The sequence below is a fragment of the Ptychodera flava genome, chromosome 12 (genome assembly GCF_041260155.1).
Source record: "Ptychodera flava strain L36383 chromosome 12, AS_Pfla_20210202, whole genome shotgun sequence".
NCBI classification, from domain to species: Eukaryota; Metazoa; Hemichordata; class Enteropneusta; family Ptychoderidae; genus Ptychodera; species Ptychodera flava.
Window position 1 is genome coordinate 4,905,653 of NC_091939.1, and position 23,138 is coordinate 4,928,790.

General features: G+C 40.3%; 1 protein-coding gene across 1 annotated transcript in view; it reads left to right on the top strand.

Moving 5' to 3' along the window:
- LOC139146004 (helicase domino-like) overlaps positions 1–17,898 on the top strand; it is a 55,423-nt gene extending 37,525 nt beyond the window's left edge. Inside the window, exons 33-46 of the mRNA XM_070717452.1 lie at positions 27–657; positions 7,128–7,180; positions 7,289–7,324; positions 7,738–7,891; positions 8,841–9,076; positions 9,955–10,182; positions 10,534–10,670; positions 11,319–11,469; positions 12,436–12,651; positions 12,947–13,135; positions 14,301–14,496; positions 14,878–15,045; positions 15,425–15,570; positions 16,581–17,898. Of these exons, the coding sequence (XP_070573553.1) occupies positions 27–657; positions 7,128–7,180; positions 7,289–7,324; positions 7,738–7,891; positions 8,841–9,076; positions 9,955–10,182; positions 10,534–10,670; positions 11,319–11,469; positions 12,436–12,651; positions 12,947–13,135; positions 14,301–14,496; positions 14,878–15,045; positions 15,425–15,570; positions 16,581–17,705 (3,666 nt within the window). The 3' untranslated portion in view covers positions 17,706–17,898. The remainder of the gene's footprint in view (positions 1–26; positions 658–7,127; positions 7,181–7,288; positions 7,325–7,737; positions 7,892–8,840; positions 9,077–9,954; positions 10,183–10,533; positions 10,671–11,318; positions 11,470–12,435; positions 12,652–12,946; positions 13,136–14,300; positions 14,497–14,877; positions 15,046–15,424; positions 15,571–16,580) is intronic.
- Positions 17,899–23,138: the final 5,240 nt, after the last annotated feature.

Genomic DNA, 23,138 nt, shown 5'->3' on the forward strand with positions numbered 1-23,138 from the left:
TAGCTGAAATTTTTTGATGCTAACAGGAGCAAGTGGAAGCTGCCAAGAAGGACTGGGAACTGGGACGGTTGCAGAAACTCAAGGAGGAAGAAGAGAGGAGGGCGGAGATGGAGGAGGATGAGGTGTTGTTTACCTTCAGCCGAGAGGATGCCTACAACCAGGTGCATAAACAAAAGAAAAAGAGTAGAGAGAGTAGTTGTAGGGGTTCACATTCATCCAACAGGTCTAGTGGGTCACAAAGACTTAAAGCAGGCAAATCTGGTCAGGGTTCCTCAGACAACTCGCCCAAAACAGCCACCACCAGGTCGCGAGTGGTGGAAAATGGGCCTCGAACGCCCAAAATCAGCCCTCAGTATAACACCAGACACAGCAAAGATGGTGGCGGCTACAACACCAGAAAAAGCAGCGAGGGTGAACAGAACTCTTCAAAAGGCAATATGATAGACGGCCCAGTGAAAAGCAAATCCCGGCATAGTTCAGCTAGTAATGTGGAGTCCCCCCTTACCACTTCTCGCAGCGGTTCGAGGGCAAGCTCCCCAATTAAACAGATGGCTTCACCAGAACGGCCCACTAGACAGAGGAGGAGCTCTCGTCTCTCCTCAGACGATCTCGCCAGTAGTGGCGGTAGTAATTTATTTCAGCCGCTGAGAGAAACCAGTTGATGATAACTGAAAAAAAATCAGAAACTTAGCATTTAGCTGGCTAGTTGCAAACATAAATTCAGGGATAGTGAAGTTGCAGACACAAATTTGAAATCTGTTTTGATAATTTCTGACCCACACCATAGGTCTTTCCGCAATATTTTGTAGTGATATGTTCAACCTTGAGGATCATGTTTTGTATGTAGTCAAGAGAGAAGAGAGTCACTCTTTGTGAAGTTGCTGTTGGATTTGTACAGTGCTTGTATAAAAAAAAAGAAAACCAAAATTCGGCAAATTTCTCTAGGCACTTTGTAAAACTGTAAAGAAAGAAATTGCTGTTTTGGCAGTATTTTGCATTTATGAGTGCATTGCACAAGTTACCATGATGAAATCAGGATGACAAAGAAAAGGCAAAGAGCTTTGTGGCCATTATTTACTTGTCTGTTACAGACTTCGATTTCTGTTGGAAATTCTTTGTGGAGATCTTGAGTTTCTGTTTGAAATAAAAAAGTTGTCATTGCAAAATATACTAAGAAGAAACGACACTGTGTTCTTGAGCTTTTCCCTTTTATGCACCCTACGTGTGTGTGTGTCTGTTGTGTTGGTATGCGTGGTCTCTACATTCGGATGGCATAGCTGGCAGAAGCGACTGGAAAACACTACCCCCCCCCTCCCACACTCCCTGACATAACCCTCCAAAATAAAAACGGCCAAGATTACGAGGTGAAATTGGTGTCAATCAAAGGGCCCCCCCTGCTCCCCTGAAGCCACATTGGTACTTTGAAAAGCTTCCAAGGAAATACATAGCAAAGTCTGATACAAAAACCCAACAAACAAGTCTGTGTGTGCATTTGCCAGATTGAAATTTTCTTCATTTGGAGCTGATCCAGAATTGGGCTTTTATATCGACACGCTCTTGCATGGAACTGGTTTAGAAATGGCATGGGCCTGATTTTGGCTGGGACAAGTGTTGAATTCATGTAGTCTTGTAACTTTCTCTCGCTCTGACTTATGTGCATAGATTTAAAAAAAAACGTCTGTTCACCTTCTGTGCTACTTGTTAGGATAACAAGTTTTGATTGGCACCAATGTTGTATTGACAATGCCACTGGTTATTGTAGAACAATGACTTGTCCAGCAGCTCCTGAAGCCCTATGCCATCTCCAAAACCTAGTAGGCCATAGCAAATCGACCAGGACGCATGCATTGATGAGGTGTGTGAGAGTGGAGAGTTGAAGAACATGTGTGTTCGCATTTTCCGCACAAAGAAAAATTACAAATTTTGCCATGAGCCTTTGCGCTGGAAATGAATCACCTGAAACCCTAAAGAAATGTTGAAGAATTTAGCCACTTTACATGCCAATACCCTAAATCAAATGCACAACATGAGATATCAAACTTTCTGCCAGCAACTTTGGACACACAGAGTTCCTGTCCTCTTTCCAAGCACAGTTCAGCGGCAACATACCACAACCGCCATAACATAATATTGCCACTGGTGATGAGGTTAAACGTACATGCAATCACACCCAGTGGAAGCACTCGACCCGATTTTGAAAACTTTGCATCACAATCTGGTTCTGTACGTCCATGCATCCTGTGAGGTATACCAAGCCAAGCTGTATTCATAATTTCACTGCCAACGTCAATTTGTTCGCTGTAAATGTAGAATTGGACACTGGAAGTCTTATCAAAATTACTGCTTTTCAATGAAAGAGTATATAGCATGTGACATGTGGTAAGTGCCCCCATCACAATGACTACAATCCATCAAAAATTATGAACAATTTATTATGAAGAAAGTGAGTAATAGTGGAAAATCTGACATAAAGAAGGAATAATATTGTTCAGCTCTCTTGCTGTCAACACCTCGGAATGATGGTCAGTGATTTTGGAAATCCTGTAATTGCATCACAATGTCATCTAAAATGTATGATTTATGTACCAAGGGGACCTGAGAACCCTTGTGAAGAGATGGGCTACTACCTGCAAAATTCATGATAGTCATTTATAACCTAAGAGTTCCAGAAAGTCTGGGTACAGAATAATGCACAACATGAATGACTGTCCGTGTTTGAAAACATGCTGTGAAATCTGAAAAGAGTTGCCCTTCAGCATTGTGTTATCAGGGTTGCATGATTCTTGGATGTGCAAAAAGCACACTGTTTACTCCCTCTGTGAAGCATTGTGGTAGTCTGCAAATGCCATTAGATATTAAAAAAATATAGATGGCTGCACAAAATATCTCAGGAATTTCTGGCCATGTGCAATGACAAGGCAACACTAGGGCTGTTGGCACCTTTAGAAGACCTTATCAATCAATTCATCTTTCCCTCTACATGTATCCAGATTTAAAACCATCTTGGATTGTTGCCCCTCCAGTAGAGGCTGATTCCTTGACTCTGTGCCAATTGATGATATCACAGATTGCATCCAAACTAACATATCCTTTGTGAGGTAAATGATTGATTCAGAGTTGAGTTGGGTTCTGGCTTGGCCCATTTCTAAGCATCTGCCATAAAGTGCAAGGTGACACCGCAATGCATCGGCTGTATTCACTTGGATTACGGTCTGCTGCAGAGGACAAAATACACCTACTTTTTTTGCCTTCTTGTAAACAATGAAGCCACCTGAACTGAAATGAATATGGGGTGAATCAAGCATGAATACTGAAATCCACAAATTGGTTCATATCCACAGGGTCTGTACACTCCTTGAAAGCCCTTGAAATGTAAAACATCCTTGAAAGTCCCGGAAAAAGTCCTTGAAAATGAAACAGAGTCCAGAAAAATTGATAATCCGCCCCAATATTCAAAAATGGCAAGGTGATCAATGTCGATATAGTAAAAATGATATGTAAAATGAAATATAAATATGTTATTTTGACCTCAAAAAGTCCTTCAAAATTGCTGAAAAAGTCATTGAAAGTCTTTGAATTTGAATTGACTATGTATATAATGCTCAATTAGGGGCAGATGATACATTGATAAAGAATAGTTTGCATAAAATTTCAATACCAAAACGATGCTCATTAATATAATTTGCATAAATTAATGCAAATTTGCCCCAATAGTGATTGTGAGTGTGTGGACCATGTGTCCAGGAGTGTTGGTATAATGCTGAAAAATCTGAATGAACTTAGCATTGCCAACACTAGTCTCTGTTCTCCATGCATTGTTAATGAAGTTGAAATTTTTGTCCATACTTTGCCTCAGAAACTATGACTAGTTCCCTTTAAAATTGAAGTATAAAGAGTAATTATCATCCTAACTGTCAAAAGTTTAGTCATATTTGACTAAATATTTACATAGTTGTTTCCATATAATGTGACTGCTTAGTTCAAAAATAATTACTTACTCGTGGATTGGTTAGATGCAGAAATGAATTTATCATCACTCCAGTGGAAGCAAGTACATCAAACACAATTTCATAGATTTGATCAAATATATACCCCTCTTAACTGATACAGTTAACCCTTTGAGCGCCAAAGTCAATTTCTGTCGCCTTGATAAAATATAACCAATGAATTTTTGCCCAGATTAAAAAAAAAATTTGATCAAAAACTGTAGCCAATGAAAAATAAGGTCTGTTTGGTCCGAAATTATAAAAAAAATTACAGAAAAAATCACAAGTGGTAAAATGTTGCATTAAAATTTTGGAGGGAAAAATTACAGCTCTCAAAGGGTTAATGTCCTCTATAGACACCCTGAGTAGAAGGGGACATGTTTCTGCTCATTTATGACTTCGCATTTCACTGTATGCACAGTGCTACGTAATTCCAGAGGCAGAGGTTATAAAGCGCCCTCATGAGTTCTGTTTCTCAATGCTTTCATGGGGTTGCAATGGCAATTCAGCAACAGAGACCATCATTTTGTGTTCGTCTTGCCCATCAGTGGGATGGGGTGGGTAACTGCAACAAGTTTTGACAACTGAAGAAGAAACATTTCTTGGCTAGTAATATTGTAGTATGTTTCATTGTATAATGTGTTGAAAAAATAGCTAGATGCAGTAAGAATACTCTGCTTTCTATTATCAAAAGTTCAACTCTCTGCTCATCAACATCAGAGAATCAAAGCCCTATTTGGTGTACGTTGACATCTGTAATCTCATTTAGGTAAAAAGATATATGGTTTTCATAAACACTAATAGGCCCACCACACACTTCCTGAGGATGTTAATGGTTTCTATTTTCTGTGCAAGGTCTGAACAATAAGTGTGAAAATAAGCTTTTAACGCAAGTGTAAGGATAATTTGTGTCTGGCATTATGGTGAAATTGTGGGCTTGTTACTCTTCTTAGAGCTCTGAGTATTCACCTTGAATTTTGCTAATAACAATAAATTACTCTCCTAAAACAGTAATTACACCATGTGGCAGTAATTGAATAGTTTGCAAAAGTGGGAAGAGCTGCTGAAATACAGAAACACTTTTATTACGGGAGAAGGATAGTCCAATATATTATAAAATAAATTTAAATATCACTAATCTTGGTATAATTACTTTATTGAAGATGGTCTTAATTTCTCTTATTATTTTCTGCAAGCCATACGTTTACATGGACATGATTAAATAATACAGTGGCTGAATTCTGTTTCTCTATCATGGTGACAAATTCTTTATTAGATATTTCAATTATCACTGGACCAGTGTTTGAAACTCATGCAAAATCGCTACTGGCCAAGCGGGCCAGTAACTTATAAAATTCACTGGCCCGAAAGGAAATCAACTGGTCCTGGGCATAATACGGAATTTTTACTTGAAGGGAAATACAGGGGCCCTACTGTAGGTGGCTCAATATTCAAATACCTGTACACCTTTCTCGCTACTGATATTCACCCGCGAGGCGAGGTTCATCAAAACAATGCTGCCATTTTGACTAAACGAAATCTCAAACCTACCCCAACGTGACCCCAACGCGTAACAAATGGAAGGTGTTGAGTAGCGCCATCAATCTCGCAAGTCGCGAGAAATGCGTAGCTGTAAAGGCTTTCGCTAAGTAATTTCACCGTTCGATCTTTTGAGATTTTACCTGCCAATTTTTTCCTAAATTTTGCGGTTTGATTACTTGAGAATTTAACAGAATAGGGTAAGAGTATTAAAAATTGCTGACCCCTTCTTTATTTAGAGCAGGACACTCGGGTCTGCTTCTTTCACAACTTACTGGCCCGGCATGAAAACAGCTGGTCTGGGGTTAGCGGGTTAGCGTGAATTTCGAACGCTGCACTGGACAGGGCTGGACAGGACAATCCTTCATCAGATATTTCAATTATCACTGGACAGTGCTGCTGAGAAAAAAACCATGCAGTTATTCATTCACAAATGCACATTGTGATGTGTTTTATCAAAGCTTTTGTAGTGTGTTATTCTCTCCTTTGCAAATCTCCCCTTCAGACTTAACCCAAAAATTTAGCAAAATTTATATAACGCTTGCAATTTCAAAGGAAAACAAAAGACAGAAACACCTCATCATCTTAATCCCTAACCTTTTTGAGCCGGGGTTTAACAGGCAGTATCCCGTGGCCCTTGACAACAATAATCGAACAATGGCGCCATACGCGATGCATACCCGAGCATTCCAATCGAATTTTTTTGACTTTCTAACGATCAAATGCTAATCCATTGTAAAACAAGGCATTTCAAAATATGTGAAATCAAGCGATTTCAGTGATACTTATCAGGGACTTTGGAATTTTGTGCTGTTCACTCCAACTTCCACGACCTTCGCCATGCTTCTGAAGACTAAAATAGCTGTCTCGTTCTTTCTCGTATAACTAGGGCCCTCTCGCGAGATGTTCGCGTTCGATTGTTCATATGTCGTTTCTCCAACTAAGTTATCTCATCCCGTACGTACGAAACGCTTGTGAGTACTTGAAGCAACTTATATAAAGGGACAATCACAGTCCCTCTACCCACACTGGTTGGAAGAGTTACTGGGGGGCAATAAGCTGTGAATTATTGATAATATTTTCATTATTTTTGTTCTGAAAAGTGAGTGCATTCTCTTTTTCTACTCCCTAGAGTATGTTGAAATACATAACCTAGTCCTGCCAATGCAACACAATGTGTACAATATGCTGTGTTTTTGCCAACAAATGAATGCAAGGCCAGACTGAAATACAGTCGTCACAATAGAACTGGACATCATACACACATACAGGCTGTGTTGACAAATTGAACTGGGCACTCTGAGATTTTTGATGCAAGATAAGACAGTGTGTGTCGCAGAAACAAAAATAAAATGTAAAATACTGTAAATGAAAAGTTACAGCTGATTGAGAGTTATGTGTATGTCATTCTCAACTTTAACTGAGCTTGACTGAAAATTGAACCTTTCCACTTCATTTCCGTGCCATTTTCCCTATGTCAAAGTAGGCAACAAAAAATGGTGGCATACGGCTAAAAGTCAGTTGCCCTTTTGTATATTTATATCCTGGGACATGAAATGGGCTACAAACAATGCTAGATCTGTCTCATGATGTTTTCAACAGCCCAGTGCTCCTCCCTCCTCGTCAAGTCTCCTCAAGTGGTATCTGGCTTGTCTGTAAAAACTGAAATATATGCAAACCCTTGCCATTCAGAAAGTTGTATAAAATGCCTCCAGTTTTGAACATCAATATTGAATTCTCAAACACTCTGTTTATGTTTGTAGGTTTATTTATCAGAGGGATCTTCAGAAGTAATGCCGGTGAGTGCATTGTATTCCTTTACATGGCCCAGTTAGCAAGTGTTATAGTAATTTTACCAGTGTATGTTCCAGTTGCAAAAAATAACTCCTGTTCATACCAGTTTTAAATCCTTAACATTTTACATTTGTGGAAAAAAAAGGCAATTTGAAATTATCTGTCATCCATGGCAGTGTTAGAAGATAAATTGAAACATGGCTACAGTTTCACAAACTGTTATATATCGTTTGGGTGAGAAATATTGATATAAAAGGGTCTTTCACTGCTTTTGACTTGTGACAAACCCCATGTCATCGACAACATGAACTCTCAAATGTGTCAAGAAGAGAGATCCCTCATGCTCCATTAGGATGTTTCTGAGAACAGAATTCAATTTGTACACAATGTTGACGGGATATATCTTCTAATCCCACAGATCTGGGCACCACCCACCCCGCCACAGGATGACAACGATGTGTACATTGACATGGCCATGTGCATGCTGTATGAGAACAATATCATGACAGAATCTCAGCTACCTCAGGTGTACGTCAAGAAAGAACACAAGAGAGCTAGACTGGACTCTATGGGTAAGGAGGCGGCTTCATCCCTTATTAATCATGTCTATCACTAGAGGGCAGTGTCCAGAATGGAACTCGACTGACAATGATAAGCTTTGTTTTGAGTACAATTCTTCAGTAAAAGATCTTGAGACGTGCAATTTGTTGTACACCCTGAGGATGAACAAAAATGCTGTGTTTGATAAATTTTCAAGTGTATTTCATAAATTTTCCGTACTTGACCAGTAATATTCCGTCAGCTCCTTCTTATGGTGTGTGTATTTCACAACTCATGAGCTGTGAACACATTTGTATGTGAGAGACAACTCTCACTCAAGCTGGTGAGACAGGGATTTTCAGAAAGTAGATTAGTTAGATAATAAAAGAAGTCTGGTAGATTTGACGATATCAACTGGCTTGAACTCAAAAGATTTGGTGGCTTCGTCAATATACACTAAACTTGTCACTTTTGATTGATCTTGATGGATGTAACATGCTAGCAGGGTACATCTATCCATTCCCACTCTTGGTGCCATCACTAAGCAGTGCTACAAGATAACCCTCTGTTATGCCATTCTCTACTAGTTTTTCGACCTGGTAAAATTATTTATTTACCTTGAGTGATACTCACTATTGGACCTGTTTTGATGTCACATTTTGATAACAAAAAAATGATAGAGAGTGAAATGACTTCAGGGAGATACTTATCAAATTTATTTGTGAGATATGATTTATTTTGATTTTTTGCAAAAATGAAAAAGGCTAATTTTCTGTATCACTTCAGCATAATCCAGATTTATTAATTTCGCTCAGTGTAAGTGTACAAAGCTGAAATTATTACTATTAAAAAGGAATTTAAGATGAATGCATTTATATAATTGTCAATTGAGGTGAACTGCAGTGCATCGATAGTTAAAACCATTGACAAGGACTAGAATAAGTGTAACCTTTTGATTTGATTGACTTTTTCTTTTTGCAGCAACAGTACGAAAGATCAAGCCTCACAAGGGCGAGAACACACACTTGCCGAGGTCACTCTTTGACCGTCCAACTGCGGCCATCATGAAGATGAGACGTGAAGCCAAGCAGCAGAAACTGAAGGCATTGATGAAACAGCAACCGATGAAACCGCTGCCGGTTGTCAATAAACCAGTGATTGACACCCAACAGGACAAGCCTGAGTGGCTCATCAATGAAGACTGGGCTCTTTTGCAGGTCAGATTGCAAGTTTTCCAACATCATCTACCAGACTAGACAAATAGACCCATGAAAAAGCAATGATACTTTAACTCTCACTTCTTGATTCAAAGTCTTTTTATCATCCTCAGCTTTTACAGTTGGTATTTGACGTTGTCATATTGCACTGTGTCAACTTTGTGCTTTTTAGAAAATGGTTTGTAATCATGGCTTCCATAAGCCTTCCATCCCCTGTTCTTATACATTAGTCTGATTAGACGTTTCCAAAGAACAGTCCTTCCATCCCCTGTTCTTGTACTTTGTTCCCACTGGACATTCCCAAAGAGCAGCATTATACCAAAATGCTATTGTTTACAGGGAAAATAGCCATAATTTTTGATGATTTTTTTTTGCATTTGTTTTGTATGTCAATGACAGTTTCTGTTTTACTCTATGAGATGCACAGTGTTGAGCTTCGTCGGCTCAGCCTGTACATGTGTAGACTGCATTGTTATTGTTGACAAAAGTGAATTCTGGTCCAGATTTGCATTCAAGTGGCGACATACAGTATAAACTGCATTTTACACATACTGACCACATGCTGACAAGCTGAATAGGGAATGATTCAACATACTTTTGGGAGTAGAATAGGAACTTGTGGCTGACGTACAAAACAAAACTTGAGAAAAATGTCATCAAAAGTTGCAGCTACAGTCCCTTAAAATTTGGGGTTTTCACAGACATGTCATTACCCTTACCAACTTACCCAACATTCAATTCTGTAATGGTTTTCAAAATGACTAAGCATTAAGAAATGCTTTGCTCTTGGATGAAAGTTCTGCTAAGGTGTATAATGCACATGGTTAGCCGTGAATTGTACATTTGACTAAAACCGACTCAAATTTGTAACATTTCAGGCTGTACAGACCCTTTTGGAATTACCTTTGAACCTGACGGTTGTCTCACCGGGGCATACCATCAACTGGGACTTGGTCAGCGATGTGGTCAACTCCTGCAGTCGCATCTACCGATCACCAAAACAGTGCAAGAACCGCTACGAGAGTGTCATAGTGCCGCGTGAGGAGGGCAAAATACTCTACGATACCAATCCCAAGAAGCAGAAGAAATCCAAGGGTATCTATAAGGTGAGAAAAAAGGATTGGTAATTTGTCAATACAAGACATGAGCAATACAAGGAACCGAGCAAAAAGTGGATAATTTCAAAATATTGAACTATTGTGAAATTTGATAATTAAATGTGTAGTTGGTGCGTGTTTATTCTGGTGTGGTTAAACTTTCCGAAAATGAACCTTTGTAAATCAGTAACTTGTCTCTACCAAACAATGCTCAGATACTCTTAGGCAATGTAAATATACCTCCTGTACAATGAATTCATCCCCATGAAGATCATATGCTAGACCTGTTAGTTCCTCACCCCACTAGGTTTCACTATGTAATTGTGTATATCTGAAATTGTTGGATTACTCTCTTCACAGACCAAGAACAACAGGCCTATGAAAACAAGTCAACTGTTCAGTCAGGATCAGAATTCCTCTCACACTAACCTCTTCACCGGCAAGTTTGACCTGGTCAAAGTGACGGCAGCCAAGAGAACTCCACCACTCAGACAAGTGTAAGTCCTCGTAATACAGTTTGTGTCTCCCTCTATGGTATAAAAAAGCAAACCAGAGTTGCTTGACTGTTCAGTGTTTTCTGTGAAATCACCAGCAGAGCTTGTTCCTTTCACCACAATGGTTTGGCCCAAACCCATTGTTATCAGTGGTGATTATGGACCAGTTAACTGAGAAGCGGGGTGAACAGGTTACAGTGTAGTGTGTGCCAAAGTCTTCAGAAAGCTGCTTTGGCAGACATGGAGTGATGTTACTATTGAATGGAACAGACACATTTGCACCAGGTGTACGACTGACGTGACCTACATATATCTTATATAGACCTGAAGTTTTGCTCATTATCCCATCCACCTCGTGTGTTGCTTGCCACATTTGTACATGCTTTATGAGATGGGCACTTATGTTATTAGACCCTTTTACATCAGAGTATTGACCTAAGCAAAGTCAAATTTACATCTGCATCAGAAAGTAACAAGAAAATATTTATCTGAGAAATATCATGGAAACCAGAGTGCTGTATGCAATTATTTCTTTAAAGATATTCTTATCACTTCCTTCTTCAGCTGTTTGCTTCATCTCCACAGTATCAAAAGTTTCACAGTGTAAGGGTCAGTCCCCCTTTTAAAATTGGACTCTCTTAACCTTTCCAGGTTGGTGAATCCGTTCCAGAAGAATCGCAAGCATGCAGAGGTGCTGGATGAGAGCCGCATCAACTACGACAAACCACTGATACCGACGCAAGTTGCAGCCATCAGGGCAGACCGTATCGCCAGGGAAAAGAAACAGCAGCAACTAGCAGCAGTAAGTACTGTTTTATCTATGTCTAGTACTGGACCTGTGTACCTCTGTGTTCTTCTACAGAAGGTCCAATATCACCATTGAAGAAAGCAAGACTAGATTTGAGGTCCATATAGTGGATTGATGTATTTACCATTGATCATGCTGTAAACAATTGTTAGGCCTTCATTGTCGAGGTTAGAGTCATCTCCATGGCTACACATACCATGTTGTGAGGGATGCTAAAATCCTCGGAAAACAATCCTGTCAGGCCCTATTCACTGGAAGCTGATTTGAAGTGCTAACCAGACACCAGGCCTGATACATGACAGTCCATATTACAATGACAAACTCTTCTTCATAGTCCTGTATTAGGGTGAAATTCTCAAGTATGCAAATGCTGTATGATTGTATTCCATATTGAATGCCAAATCTCAATCTCTCACATTGAGAATTTCAAGTATACAAAGTTTTACACCGAAACTGTTTTTCTTTGCAATTCGAAGTTACACATAAATTATGTTTCCTTTTTGAAGTTACATGGAAATTATTACTTCTTTGCTATATTACTACAAATAGCAGTGTGTACATAATCTAGTTAGAGATTTATCCTCGGGTCAATTTGATTTGTGTTGAATGCCAAGGGTTTATCTATAAATATTACAGACAGAAGTGTAAAGAATTTGAAAATATTATCTGTAGTTTTGCATTTCAAAACACACACAAATAATCCGACATGTGAGAAGCATTTGAGAGTCTATCAAATGAAAATATGAATTTGTAAGTTGTTTGAACAGGTAGTTGATGGCATTAGTACTGCTCGGCTCATTTTTAAGATTGAACCACGGTATTGAGTTTAGTGTGGTCCCACTAGTAAGTTTATCCAACAGATTGAAATTTTTCTGGTTAGCTCGAGTACAGTGAAAATTTATCTTCAGTAAGTGCTATCCTCACTTCTAATAGCAGGCATAACATTGTTTTCTGTGGTAGGCTGCAGCAGAACAACAGCAAAGACTAGCTGCTGCTCAGCAGCAACAGCAGCAACAACAACAACAACAACAACAACAGCAGCAACAGCAGCAAGCACAGGCACAGGCCTCAGCTGCGACAGCCACTCCAGCACAGCCCGTGCAACAGACGACTACTACCGTCCAAATACCACAGGCAGTTCAAGTAGCGGCAACAGCTACAACAGCAACTGTCATGGTAAAGCTTCACCATATGTTGTCTATCAAGCATGCTTTACTGTCATAGTTTTGGTCAGTTGTCTTCAAAAATACGAGCCTTTGTTCAAAATTTGGCCAAATTTTATTACCAAATGCAATGATTATTGCCTTCTGCAACTTTTGAGAAATGATTACACTGTGGTGGTATTACAGCTGATGATTCATGTCAGTCTGCCTTCATTTGATATCTCCTGCAAAGAATTTCTTTATTGCTCAGCCACAAAGCGTCATCAAGCTAATAAACTCTGCTGTATCTCTGGTTTACTGTCCATCAGCAAACTGGACCCTTGACCAGGACGCCACCAGTCAAGGCTGCCGGCAACAACAGCATTGTGGTGAACACGGCAGGCAGCGTGGTGTCGGTTGGACCAAACACCACCTTTGCAAGCATCAACAAGAGAATGAACCAGACTCAGGTAGCAACTGTTGGTGCACAGCAGACCTCACAGGCCGTTACCTCAGTTGTAAGTCTTCACGTTTCATCAATGCCATGTCCTCATTCCTCACATCTATACATACTTCCACACCCACCTACCCTCTCGTCCCCAAACTGTCACTTCCTCATTCCTCACATCTATACATACTTCCACACCCACCTACCCCCGCGTCCCCAAACCTGTCATTTCCACATGTGACAGGTACTTTGTGGCATATCAAGTGTCAATCAAGTGTCAATCAAGTGATTCTCACATCCAGACTCTCAGTTTTCGCATAACACTAGTTGACCTTAGTTTCAGGGGGAAAGATAAATTCAGCAGTGTTGACAATTACCATGGAAAAGAAACATCAAGTCTTCACACTTACACCCAGACTTCCCATTGTCTCTTGCATTGATATCAGTATACAACCATTTTGTATTCTATAGCCATAGGTGACAACTGACAATTTATAATTTGATCACAGCATGTCATGCATTCTGCAGGGTCTGTATGCTCCTTTGAAAATCCTTGAATTTTAAAGCCTCCTAAAGTCCTGGAAAAGTCCTTGGAAATGAAATTGAGTCCTGAACAGTCCTGGAAAATTGATAATCCACCCGTAGTTTTCAAAAATGAGAAGATGATGGACCATGATATTGGAAATATGATATGTAAAATGATTTTTAAAAATTATATCTAGAAAATGGTATTATGGACCTCAAATCGTCCTTGAAAATTGCGGAAAGTCCTTGAAATGAAGTGTCTCTGAGTGTATGGACCCTGGTTCTAATTGCTCATACAGTCACTTCCATCAAACTGAATATCTCCAAAGGTTCAGATGTTCACTGTACACTGTACCCTCAGACTCTTCCATCAACCATGTCTAAACCTTGAAGGAACACAGCAACACACAATAGGTGTATCTAGTGTTTGCGACAAGAAGACAAGTGTCAGGCTGACAAAAGGTTGCGTGATTCCTGCTGTGTTTCCTACTTGATTCAAAATTTCTACAGCAGCAACAATGCTGTATGGTGTCAAATAAAGTTTCAAAGCATTTCTTTCCCCCCTTCCCCCACTAAATTTTATCAAATGAATGTTGTCTTCATAGACAGTAAAGTTTCCAACCTAGCACCCAGTGCGTTCTCATGTAAAGTGTCAAACCAATTCACCGGAGCTAATGTTGGTTTTTTTTGTACGATTGTTGCATTCACAGACTGTGAGTACCATTCCGACTGCAGCGGTTGTAGTTGCAGCCAGGCAGCCACTACAGCAGGTCAGGACATCAACTGCGGCACAGGTAGCCGCCGCAGATGTCTCGGCCGTGTCAGCAGGGCAGATACAGAGGGGCACCTTAACAACGGTGACTGCGACAGCTCCAGCTACGACTAGAGTTGCTACAGTTGCCACAGGTAATTCACAAGACCCAGTCTCTACCTTTTCACATCGCCCATTGTTGTTTTGATGAAAAAATATCCTTCTCTATTCCATGGCTCTAGTCTGTGACTGTGATAAACTTCGTAAAATTGTTCATTCATATTTCAAAATGTTCCAGGTCAGGCTGGAGGTAGTCGATCAGGAGATTTATCTTAGAAACATACAGTAACTGTTGTTATTAGTTAGTTTTCAAGGAAACCTTTATCTTGAACAAAAAATATAATATTAGTCCACCATACATCTACATGTACTTTCACAGTCAGCTATTTTGAAATGGTATGTATTTGTCTGTGTTATGGAAACATATGTTAAATAAAATTGCTTCTTTTTTTCTTTTTTTTTTTTCACCATGGTAGGAGCAGGACAAGTTTCCCCGTCAGTGACCAGAACACTGACACCATCACAGCTTGCCTTTCTCAAACAGCAACATCAGCTACAGAGAAAGGCACAACTGCAGCAGCAGCAGCAACAACAGCAACAAACAGCAGCAGCAACAGAACCAGTTACAGAGACTGCAGCTGCAGGTAAGTCCAGTGCATGGCAGTGTCCAATGGCATATTGTTGTGCAACTTCATTCTTTTTGTACCCAGGGAGGTTACAATTCACGTTATTGGAACGGCATTTTGTTTGAAGGCATGTTCAGTAATTGATAACCATGGAGATGCAAAAACCTTGATAGCTTCCATTTTGTTTGACAGGATATGTCATCTGGTCAGTGTCAACGAAGAGTCTGATACCTGTTTTTGAAATATCACAATTATGTCAGCTGTTGGTAGCCATTCTCAACTTGAATTTCTCCTGTTTTTAGAGATTTCATGAACCTGAATGAGACTTTCCACAAATTCAACTTGGTGAAAAAACATTAACTGCACTGTTTTACCTCTTTTTCAACGTTTTTCCCAGCAATTGAAACAGCAGGAGCTGAAGCGACTGCAGGCCCACGTGCAGCAGGCACAGCAACAGCAGCAAGCACAGAAGACAGCAGTTGTGAGTTCAGGGGTAGTGACCACAGTCACTCCAACACAAGTAACACAGTCAGCAACGCAGCTTAAATTACAGGTATTAATCCAGCGTTTTCCTCATTTCTTGGAGAGAAAAACTTGTCAGCCATTCATAACAGTGGTTTTGACCCAGTCTTGTTGTTTTATATGGAAAAGCAGGACACAAAAGAAATGGACTAAAACTCTAAAGGTGCAAATGCAAAATTTACTGTCATTTAACTCATTTTGAATGAATTCCAAACCAAGAAGGCCTAATAGGGAATTTCATCAGTCTCAATACTTCAAAACTTTGATTTCTTTCGAGTCATCTGTAAATTTTCAAAACATTTGTAGATTTTCAAAACACCTGTTTCACATTTGTAGGATGAAATTGACAGTTCATTCTGCTGTAGTCGTTGAGGTAGGCATCTCTGGCTGTTGGCATTGCTTGCTGTGGTAGTTATCCACATGCAAACATCTCACTCATTTATCAGTGTAGACTCCCAAGTATCATGCATAGACACATGACCAGCCAGTCTCTGATAACTCTGGTTTCAACACCCCAGACACAGTCAAAATCAGGAAATATAAAATAATGTAAAGGGCTCATCAAGCTTCCCTGCATTAAAAATCACAATGACTCAAAAGAAATTAACGCCTTTAGGTGTATTACAGTTTTTTATCCATTATAGTGCACAATGTACTGGCCTAGCCCAGAATTTGCCCCTTATTTTTAGAATCAAAATACTCAACAAGACTTCGCTAGCAATCTCAAAATTATTCGTATTCTGTCCAGAAATTCCAATTAATACTGTTCAGCCCTCTGCAATATAAACTTTTTACTCTAAAAACATTTAGTATCATTGCTTAATACCAAAAAGTTCATTTTTCTTTTGACGTAAAGCCCACTTCATATTTTCCAACGCTAAATCCATGAGAAAGAGTGTTGCAAGCTTCATCTAAAACTCTCCAGTGGATAAAAATTATTTAATGAACAAGTGTAGGCAGTGCCTGGTCACTGGACAGTTTAGAAATAGCCAACTAATAACCACATTTTCTCTGTATTTATGAAATCAAAGGCCCTAAAGCAACAGAAGACGACGGCAACAACGACAGTGCGGAATCTGACTGAAACTGAGCTACAACTGCTCCGTAGGCAACACCACATCCTACAGCAGCAGAAACAAGCTCAGGCTGCCCAGGCAGCCCAAACTGCCGGCAAGACAGTGACCACGGCGACCACAACAACTGTCGGCAACATCACCGTAAGCAGCGTGAATCTGGCCGCTGCCAAGGCGCAGGGCAAGACCACGCTGCTGACACAACAACAACAACTGCAGCAGCTGCAGAAGATACAGATGCAGCAGTTCCTGCGACGCCAACAACAGAAGCAGCAGCAGAAGGTTCAAACACTGACAAAGACAACACCTGTGCAGTACACACTCACAAAGCAGCAGCAACAGTTACTGCAACAGAGGGCGCAGCTGCTTGCCCAGGCTAAGCTGCAGGGCACATCAACCATTACAGTTCAGAATATTGCTAAGTCTATACCAGCGGTTATATCACAGCCCACGGCTGGAGGCATTGTGACGGTCACCTCAACCCCACAGGCTGCCCTTGCAGCTTCTCTTTCAACTGCAGCAACCATTGTCACAGCAGCACAGGCTGGTTCCCAGTCTCAGATCGCTAAGAACCAACCCACTGTAACTCTGACAAAACCTGGGGTAACAACAGTGGTTGCGACCTCGCATCCAATCGTACATGTGAGCACTCCAACTGCCATCACTGTTCAGTCAGCTGCAGCGGGCACTTCATCCAGCATACAACAACAGAAGCCGGTCATCGCTGTGACCACACAGCCGACAGCACAGGTCCTGCGACAGGTGATGCACCACAAGCAGCCGCAGGCCCAACTGCAGCAGACTACCTCCGCACAGGTACAGCAGCAGCACCACCAGGTCCAGCAGCAACCACAGCTGCAGATTTCAGCCACCCAGCTGCAGCAGGCCCAGGTGCAGGTCCAGCAGCAACGCGTGCAGCAGGCACAGCAGCAGGTACAACAGCAGCAGGCACAGCAGCAGCAAGTGCAACAGGTTCAGCAAGTGACACAGCAACAGGTGCAACAACAGGTGCAGCAGTCCCAACAGCAACAAGCACCAAAGGCATCTTCATATGCAATGCGACTAAGAAATCAAAAACATTGAAATGTGCCCTGACGCAGCCTCAAACCCCCCTTGATACTCTATCAGTAGTACAACCATTTAGTTCCTGATGGTGAATCTCGACCACTACACCTTGACGCAGGGGTGGACAGGGCCAAAGATAGTAACTGACATGTAATGAAAAATTCACAAAGGTACCTTTGAACTAAGATTATCCGTCAAGCCAGGACCATATCGATTGAACATGCCATTTTTTTTTATTTAAATAATTGTACATACTTCATCAAAATGAATTTGAAATTTCCCTTGGCGTAGAACTTTGCCAATAATTATTAAGAATTACCATTCCATTGAAAATAATCTGCTTTTACTTGCAGTTTAACGTTTTTCAAGTTCAAGTTGTATCTCTGAGATAAGTAGCATTTGTGCATGTATATTGCAATGTCAATTTCCAAATCATCCTAGTCTGAATTTACAGTGAAAAAAAGAGAGAGTTTGGGGTCAAAAATATTGGAGCAGTTAAAAAGACTGATGTAATCTTTTGAGTTAAGCTTTCGTGAATTGAGACATTTGACAATTTTTCAGCATCATCTGATTCAAATTTGTTTTTAAATGAGTTGTATCATTGGTGGTATATTAATGTGTGTTTGTTACAAGAGGAAAGATTTGATGTTTTGTTTGGTAGTTCCTTTGTTTCTGTTGACAGAGCTTTGTTCCATTTTTTGAGAGCTTTATAACTTTCAAATCATTGAATTGCTGTACACCCTCAGCCTGTAGCATACCTGTTCACGCTAAAGCCCACGCCAGCCATCCTCTGAGTACATAGATCTCAAGCAATAGTGTGTAAGTTTGGGGTAACGGTCAGGATGCGTTGCCAACCAAAACTTGCCGTTCAGGTCAGGGTACCTTTACTTGCATGACAATCCAAACAGTGTACTGTACATAGGGAAAAAAGTCAAATATATATAAATGTTTAACCTGCAAAATTTGATTTTAAATGTTCTTGGAATTTTAACAGACACAACATACTCAGTTACAGATAGACCAAAGTAAAGCTGTATGTATTTCGCCAGAAACATTGCATTAACCAATACATGTGGTGCTTCACTGACTAGGTAGTAAAGATTTTCTGCTGAAAATTGAAATTATAAGACCCTTCGGATTCTACCCTCTGCTCTCACTATTCCAAAAAAATTGAATGCTATTTGTAACATCTGTATCATTTAATATACTGGATATAGGCTGTGTTCCTTTGAATTGAATGAATTCAGTAGATTCTTGCAAATATACCCACTCTCAATAAAATGTGCCCAGGCTTCTGTGGTTACCTAACGACACAAGGCCCCCCAAAAAAATTGCATGATGGCTATGCCAACAAAAATGTGTGTGAAAATTTCAAGGAATATGTATACATGTATCTCTACTGTGATTGGTGTCATGGCTGTCAGTTGAACTTGTATTCGTTCAAATTCTTAGTCCGACCAACAGAAACCTCCAACAGCTTTGATTCAAAGAGAATGTTTCCAGCTCTCATTGACGTACTTGTTACATTTGAGATTTTCACACACTGACGACAGTTTCTCTTGACAGTAATTATGCCATATGGCGTGTCACTGCAACATGCAAGCTATGTCTTTTGTAAAGGGAAGTTAACTTATCTGACACTGAGACAGAGATCCTTTGCAAAATTTGCACAAACAAAGTGAGATTGCTCATGTTTCGTCAGAAGTTTCTTAGAGTTGTATTGTGTCAAGCAGTTCTTCTGAACTTTTAAAACTTCTTGTCAACTTGTTAACCTTTCAGAAATCAAATGTGAAATGTTGCCCACATGTTTAAGTGAGATGTTAACGATGGTCAAACCTTGTGCAAATTTCACGTAGTTCAATGTCAAGGGCAGTAAGACCGTCCAACTTTCAAACAAATTGTTCAGGTCAGCATGAGTGTCAGGGTATCTGTCTACGTAGCATGTCTGAAATAAAAAATTCATTTAAAAAAATTCATTCAAGCTCACAGAGCCTTATCGTTGTAGCACAGGTTACAGCAGTGATTCAACTCTCCCGCTGAAGTTTCTGTAGAAAAATGAAACACTGCACTACTTAAAAATCATAAACTCTTGCCTTCAGGCAAGGGAGTGTGCCTGCTTCCTGTGTGTGGTGTCATTAGTTCCAGAGGGCGCCCTCTAGAACGGTTGGTTTTGCCTGCATTCTTTAGACATTTTTTATCAACCCCTTTTGATTCCACAGATTTGAAATTGAAATTTGCACTTGGAGACAATGTGACATCTTGAGAGTTTAGAGGAATGCTCTGATAATCTAGTGGCTGTCAGTTTGATGTCGCAGACAGGCTTTGATCCTGCTGGTGTGATCGTTTTGATTCTCACTCGCCAGTGTCTCGTATCTGACAAGGGTTTGACAAGTGGGGCTGTGTTATCCAGCTGAAGTGTCGTCAAAACCAGTATTCCCGCCTGTAAATTTCATCAGTAGAAGCCCTGTAAAATAGATACAGTGTTTTGAATGTAACGAGTAATCAAACGAAACAGCATTAAAAAGGCAATATAGGTGTTGAAATTTGGTCCATCTTTTGAACTGAGCTGTCTGCGGTACATCTAGACACAACACAATCATTGCTGTTTACATATCCATGGAGAATACACCAAGAGACTGGCAAAAAGGCAAAGCTTCCCGCTATATCTTTCCCCAAGTGTTTGTTGTGACCAAATACTCATGATCAGAGAAGTCAATCAATGAATCCACTTGTTTCTATAGTAACAAGGTAGATATCTTGTAAGCAGAATCGGCCATTTAGCCGAGCCAGGTATTTCACAATTATCATATAGTTTTTGTGTAAGTCATATACCTTCTTGTGTAAAGCTGTCTCCGTGTTTAGCTAAAGTCTGTCGAATTTCATCACACCACCAAACCCAATGTGAATTTATGTATTAAAGCAAGTTTTCAATTTCCATGTAAAGTATTTATGCAAGGCAAGTCATTGTTAAGTCCTTTTTTTCTATGTGGTTATAATTTTCATCATTGACATGGGGCGCTTTACTTTCAACGCTTTGACTCCTAACAGAAGAGTTTCTCATGATAAGTTTATTGTTAACACTCTAATCCTTCAGTTCAACGCTTACAAACCAGTGCTGCTTGCTCTTCTATTTTACCAGTATTTCTATCTGTAATTACACACTTTGGTTTTGATTAAATTTGTTCTTTTTCTTTTTAAGGAAAACTGACCAGTTTGAGATTGTTTCTTTGTAATGTTCTCGGCATGGCAAGCGTGCCTACAGATCACATGGCAGTCCCCCGTGTCATAATGCCATAATTCACATTGCAACATCTCAACTGACTTGCAATCTATTAATATATCAAACCAATATAATGATGGCGCAAATAATGCGATCTGATTGGTCAAGACACAAAAATAACTGGGTTATATTCGCAATATAGCATGGCTGGAACAGGCATGAGCTCTCTGCTGGAGAAAAAATTTCCTTTTGCATTTCACGCCAGAATTTCAGTTTAATATTATGATATAATGGCAGTAAACCACCTCAACAAAGGGTATACCACTCGATCTCTAGCAGTTGACTCAATATAGTATATGCACTCGCCATCGTTCGTGCACATACATGTATTGTGGTGAACCGGTCAAAATCTTGTGGTATACTTTTGTTGGGTGTGGTTCATTGCCTAAATATACATGTGACACTTGCCTCTAAAATGGCCGTGTCATGCCTTCTTTCCTCCCTTCCCGTAAACTTGAGAATTTCGATTCACCTTTCTGATGTTCAGATGACCGAGGCAATGTCAAAGTCGTTGAACTTGTTAGTCATTGTCTTAGTAATATCCATGTTATCAGGACTCCCATTTGATCGATACTAGCATGCACAGATACTCGTTGCCAGGGTAATTTGCTGGATCAATGGTTTGTCTATGCGGTGCTCTGCACCACAGGCGTTCGTCAGCAGGATAATGTCCGTAAGTAGGACTATATTCGACAGGCTAATGCAATAGAGACATATCCCCTCTTTTACATTAGCCTGCCGGACATAGTCCTGCTTATGGTCATTGTCCAGTCAACGAACGCCTGTGCTCTGCACGTAGTGTGTTACAGTGCAAGAGCACCGAGTACACGATCGATTGACCGGGCAGACAGCCTAGCCCACTAGCGTTCATGTTTACATTCTGGATACAGCATACGTCCAATGCAACGTGTGGGTGAAATTGTGAAGTGATGTTCGATGTTCCGAAAAAGTGAGCACGTCGCGTTCCATGTGACAGTGTGCAGGGCGTCTGATGTACATCTGTGAGTGGTAGCAGGAAAATGTGTCATCGATTCTGTGTATATGCTATTTGTCTGGGTGACGCGGAGAAAGAACGTTAACTGACGCAAGGAAATTACAGTGCAGGGCGTCTGATGTACATCTGTGAGTGGTAGCAGGAAAATGTGTCATCGATTCTGTGTATATGCTATTTGTCTGGGTGACGCGGAGAAAGAACGTTAACTGACGCAAGGAAATTATAAGAGTATAGGCATTTTGTCGTTATGAAATCATTACCAGCGTCGGGGTTTCCTCAGTCAAACCAGTACAGCTCGGATCCAAACTCTTTTTTCCCCTCAAAAATCTGTTCACCTGATCTTATCGTCCAATTTGGCGCTAAACAATCCGACATAGTACACATACGGCGTTCTAAGCAAAATATTTATAACGTCGAAACCTATACAGCTGCCGTTCCTTCCCAATCTAATCAGTGCCCATACGGCTTTTACTGTAATAGGAATCAATCAAACAGGCAGAGCGACATCTAATGTGTACTTTATGGAATAAGCCATGCGGCAATAAGTCAGAGGATTCTGTTCTGAAAGGGCGTATTTTTTGGAGAACATATAAACGGTACATGTCGAGGATGTCCGCCTGATCTGGATTATAGAACAACTTGTGAAATTAATCAACCGCGTTTTTTTTGTGGATTGAACTTGAATAAACGAAGTTTCCCGCGCAAAGGTGGGTTTATCACGCTTGTGTTGTATCGGTACCGTACATACTTTTTGTTAACAGCCTTTGTCTTTATATCTATGATGAAGGTACCATTTCCTAACATGAATTATGGTGCCGTTGATGATATTAGTCCCTCTACACGAAGTATGACAACGGGGACTTTTCACGGCCCTCAGACAGCATTTGATTTATTTGTTCACTACGATGACAAAGGGAGTATATGATTGATGAACTCATGGATACTGGAGAGAGCGCAGTAGTCTCGGTGATAAACCATAATGGTCGTATAATCGCCTGTAACTGAACTCAAAGTGACAATAGCGTTCAGCGATGAGAGCAGGTGCTTTTCAAACAACCGAATTACAGACGGCATCAATCTGCTGCCGGTGAGCATAAAGATGTATTGAAGAGTGAAAAAGGGTGGAATTATCGGAAAATAACTTGGCTTATCCGTTGTACAGTGTAATTGTCGAATG